Source organism: Galendromus occidentalis, unplaced genomic scaffold (assembly GCF_000255335.2).
Source record: "Galendromus occidentalis unplaced genomic scaffold, Mocc_1.1 scf7180000077235, whole genome shotgun sequence".
Lineage (NCBI taxonomy): Eukaryota > Metazoa > Arthropoda > Arachnida > Mesostigmata > Phytoseiidae > Galendromus > Galendromus occidentalis.
Window position 1 is genome coordinate 1 of NW_003805223.1, and position 4324 is coordinate 4324.

At 51.3% G+C, this 4324-nt stretch overlaps 1 protein-coding gene across 1 annotated transcript; it reads left to right on the top strand.

Moving 5' to 3' along the window:
- Positions 1-2208: 2208 nt before the first annotated feature.
- Positions 2209-4292, top strand: LOC100901490 (Golgi-specific brefeldin A-resistance guanine nucleotide exchange factor 1; the record flags this gene model as incomplete). Its single annotated transcript, XM_003741981.1, has 4 exons — positions 2209-2272; positions 3038-3183; positions 3287-3447; positions 3539-4292. Coding segments are annotated over exons 2-4 (1038 nt in total), but the record flags the coding sequence as incomplete, so codon positions are not given.
- Between the last annotated feature and the right edge of the window lie 32 nt (positions 4293-4324).

Here is a 4324-nt window from a genome sequence, read left to right on the forward strand (position 1 = left end):
GCTCTGTTTGATACCGCCCTCGAAATGAACACCAAATGGTTCTCGTGTGCGAGGTTCCATGGATCTGGAACAGGATTTCGGGCTCGGGCTGGTCCATTTTTCAGGAAATGCACTTGAGCTGCCTCATGGCTTAAAAGCTTGACTTCGTCTTTTTTTGTCATCAAATAGGTAGCGGGAGAGGCTATGGAGATTACTTACTGAGAGTCGAACATTCGATGAACTGGGGGGCAACATGATTGCGATTACCTAATTCGACGCTCCTACCTTGATATTCCGTTTCGGACGTCTCTCCCCAAACTCGAGCGTACGCTCCACAATGGGGTAATAGAAAATTTCTCCAGAGCCCATGGGAAGTGGTATGAGCACGGCTTAGAGCTTAGAACGCTTCCCAGCGTCGAAAGTCAAGCGGGAAGATGCAGACCTACATTGACCGCCCACCTCCGTGCTGACTTCGATCCCATGAGCAACATCGATTCCACCAGCCTTCCCCCAGCAGGCTCTGGTTCCGATGACCGGTGACATACAAGTTTCGTTGGATCTCGGAAGCTTCAATCGAGCGGAATTAACGAAGCAACGTGGATAGAGATAGCGGGGATATCTCACTTTATTTCGTATCATATACAATGATATAATGATAATAATCATGGCTTGGAACATCATTGTGTCTCCTCAATACAGCCTATGAGCCGCAATCGTCGCTCCGAAGCCGGGTGTCGTTGCGTTGAGTTCTCGGCGGACCTTCTTCTAGGTCTCTCGGGATGACCCTCCCGGCAATCACCGGCTCGCACCTTCTGATGCCGAAACGCTCGCATTCCGCGAATGGGCAAACCTAGAATGTGATCGAATCTCGCGAGTAGTCTACTTGGCGGGTTCCCCGATATTCGAACTCCGCGCTCTTGCCAATATATCCAAAGCAGCGGAGGGCAGATTGCATATCTCTTTCTCCTTTCGTCTGTTAGCCTCCACCACCGCTCGGGAATCCTAGCCTTTGGTCGTGTTCCGTCGTGGACCTCGGAGCGAACCGTTCGCATCCCATATACTCGGCGATCGTTTGCTTTTGGTTCAGTGGGAGCGAATTCATTCGTTCTAGTCAGATTCTGCTGCATTTATGAATCAGGAAACCTGACGAATCAGCTGGTCAGTCTGGTACTTCGACCCCGGGCACTGCCGAGTATATTTTACCCGGCTGAGTTTCTTCCTTCACTCTGTCTATGGAGGCCGATTTTTTCAATTGAAAGATAGTACCACTACGACTGGTGAGGTGGGGCGGAGGGGGTAATTGCGACGAGGAGCAGCCGGCTGAGTTCGTTCAAATCCTGGGAGCTGGATCGAAACTTAAGCCGAGCTGAGGGTCCTCGAATTCGACTCGTTCATGAGTCTCCTTTGAAAAAGATTTTCCCTCGATGTCTCTTTTCACCTCGAAGACTGTGTATGACAGTTTGTCCCGCTGTGAGCATGAGATTTACCTCGAGGAGAAAGGCATCGAAAGGCCTCATCAGAAGGGACGGAGAATGAGGTGTCACGACCGGGTCCAGCGACGGCTTGACTCGTCCAAGGATGCCTACAGTTCTACCGAGTCTGAAGTCCTCCACCTAGTCGTTTTCTCGAGCCGCGTCTCTACCCCTTGAGAGCTGAGAACGGGTCGTGTTTTCTATATCGATTTCCCGGACTTTCATCGGGACAAGTTCTCCAAAAGCTTGATTGCCAGCCTGTCTGAACCTGAGGAGAGTGCTAGTACGGTACCGATAGCCGATGATTTTTCCCAGAATCGAAGATCCGAATCGCGGTAACGAATGCCGAACGGGCGCTCCTCTCGGTAAAAAACCAGCATATGGGCAAAATGTTCGCCTCGTAGAATTCGCCGTCTCAGGAATCGCGAACACCGCTACAAATACATTCTATGCGCTGCTTCGGCGGGCTTCTCTGACAGGTGGCATTGTTCCACCGGGCATCCGTCCTGCACCCGGAAACGCTGGCGATTCTATGCATCGCATCCATGAAACTGCTCCGTAAGACACGCATAATTCGGAGGAGCTCCGATGGAGAGTCTGCGATAGATTCACAGCGATAAATTCAGTCGGCGTGAAGATTCATTGGCGCCGTGAGGCGGTGCTACTGTCGGCGCCGTCTGCCGATATCCGGGTGTCGGTAGGTACCATCTCCGGCAGCCGTGTATGTGATTTCTGAGTGAGACGGAGGAGCTAGTGCAAGGAATAAAATGTGATTGCTCTCAGTTGAGTTTCACTTTCGTGTCGTCGGTTCGTCATCTCTTGTGAGTTCGAACTCCATCCAGGAGCGCTGGCGGAACTGGGTGCGATCCTTTCTCTTTCAGATCGACCGCTCGAGCTCTCGGCTTGCAAGACATATGTTCTGTCGGAATAATAATATCTATCCGTCGGACGGCTCCTCGGAAGCCGAACTACGCTCTTCGGTCTGGACAGCGACCGTTCCCTGTCAATACGGTAGCGCATGAATGAGACTTTTGAAGTACTGACGGTTTAATGGCGACAAGTTCAAATGTCGATTTTTAAGATGTCAGCCACCAGACTCTCCTATCTGCGGAGTTGGCACTCCGCTCCCTTACACGTCACGCTTTTGAATTTCGGTCTGAGCCATCGATAGCGCGTCGATTGCCTTCTGTGCAATGCTCCGGGGATTGCCGATATCCCGTCTAAGAGACTTCGGTCTCTGATCGGGGCCAATCGCGACGTTGTTCCTTTTCGAAGAGTCTTTCGCTGTGCTCGAGCGTACTCTGCTACGCTGACCTAGTTTTTTCCGCGACAGAAAACTCTGAAATCGGAAGCGATCTTGGACAAGTCGCGGGACTTTGCTGCCCTCCGCGAATATTTTTAGAAATTCTGATTAGCAGTCGAGGTCGGGATGTGTCTATGACTCTTGGTGCCCTGTCACCCGTCGTTTCAGAGTCGCCTCAGAGAGCCCGTGTCATAGAAGATCACATTTTGAGGAGGGATTCCAGCCCCACCGACGCTCCTCGACGATTGGCTTACTCTGTTTTGAAACGTTTTTCTCTCGGTAGGTTCCTGAAGACTCAACAACAAAATGGCGAAGTACATGGTCGTGGGGGAGATCTCCACAATGAGTGCCGCACTACGACGAGCCATGCGGTACTCACATCAGAACGAACATCTCGAAGAGTTGATCAAAAGTTTCTCCTCGCTAAAAGTGAGTTCGTCTGACCATCCTTCATGATCGAAGAATTTTCTGGCTTACCTCGAGATACTCTCCATCGGTATGACCCCACGTACTATCCTTTTTTTCTCTCCAGGATATTCTCAGTCGTCAAAGCGATCTTTCGGATCTGGAACCTTCGATATATTTCTCGCCGTTCCTCGACGTTGTTCGTTCCGGAGATACCAACGGAACCATAACCGCCATGGCTCTCACGGCTGTAACGAAATTCCTACAATACGGCCTCATCGATCACAAGTGAGTTATAAGCTTCGAGATATGCGGTATTTCCTGGCGGAATCCGTTCGGGTCGGAGTTGACTGAGAGTGCATTTGTTTTCGTATCTCAGTTTGGAATCAGCCGCCGCGACAGCCGAACAGATCGTCCATGCGATGAAGAAGATCAGCTACATCACGGAGGATGCTGCGTCCGACAAGATCGTTCTCATGAAATTTCTGCGAGCGATCCGAAGTCTGCTGCTGAGCCAAGTCGGCTGCCTCCTCAGCAACAGCGGCGCCTGTGAGCTCATTCAGGCCATCATCAAGATCATATTCGATCCTGGCTTCGGAGTTTCGTTGAAAGAAATGGCCGAACAAACTTGGGGAGAAGTTGTACAGCTGATGTTCGCCAGACTTCCGCAGTTCTCCGAAGACGTCGAAGACCTGCAGCTCAAACAATTGCGCATAAAAGGCACCATCGACTTACGTACTCAACGTCGCCGTAGCGCTCATACGAAGCATAAGCATACGAAGTCGAAAGAAGCCGACGATTTGCCTTTCAACATTGGAGAGGCTCGCGAAGATGCCAAGAGTGTGACGAACCCCATCACCGTGCCTCAGGAGATTCCGCAAGTACAGAACGTCGAGGAGAACGTCCAGCCACCTGAAACCGTCGTAGAGGAGCCGGAGACGCTGGAGAAACAAATCGGAGCAGATTCCACGTCTGCGGAGCCCAAACCCGACGAGTCGAGCTTGAGCGATAGCGTCGAGGTCCTATCCGGAGACCAAAACATCCAAGAATGTCACGTAATGAACTTGGGTGGGAGCGTGAATTCCCTTGACGAAGTTGGTCAGAGCGAAGAAATCGTGAACGATGGCAGTGCGGTGAGTAATTTGTTCAGTCCCCCGCAGATTCA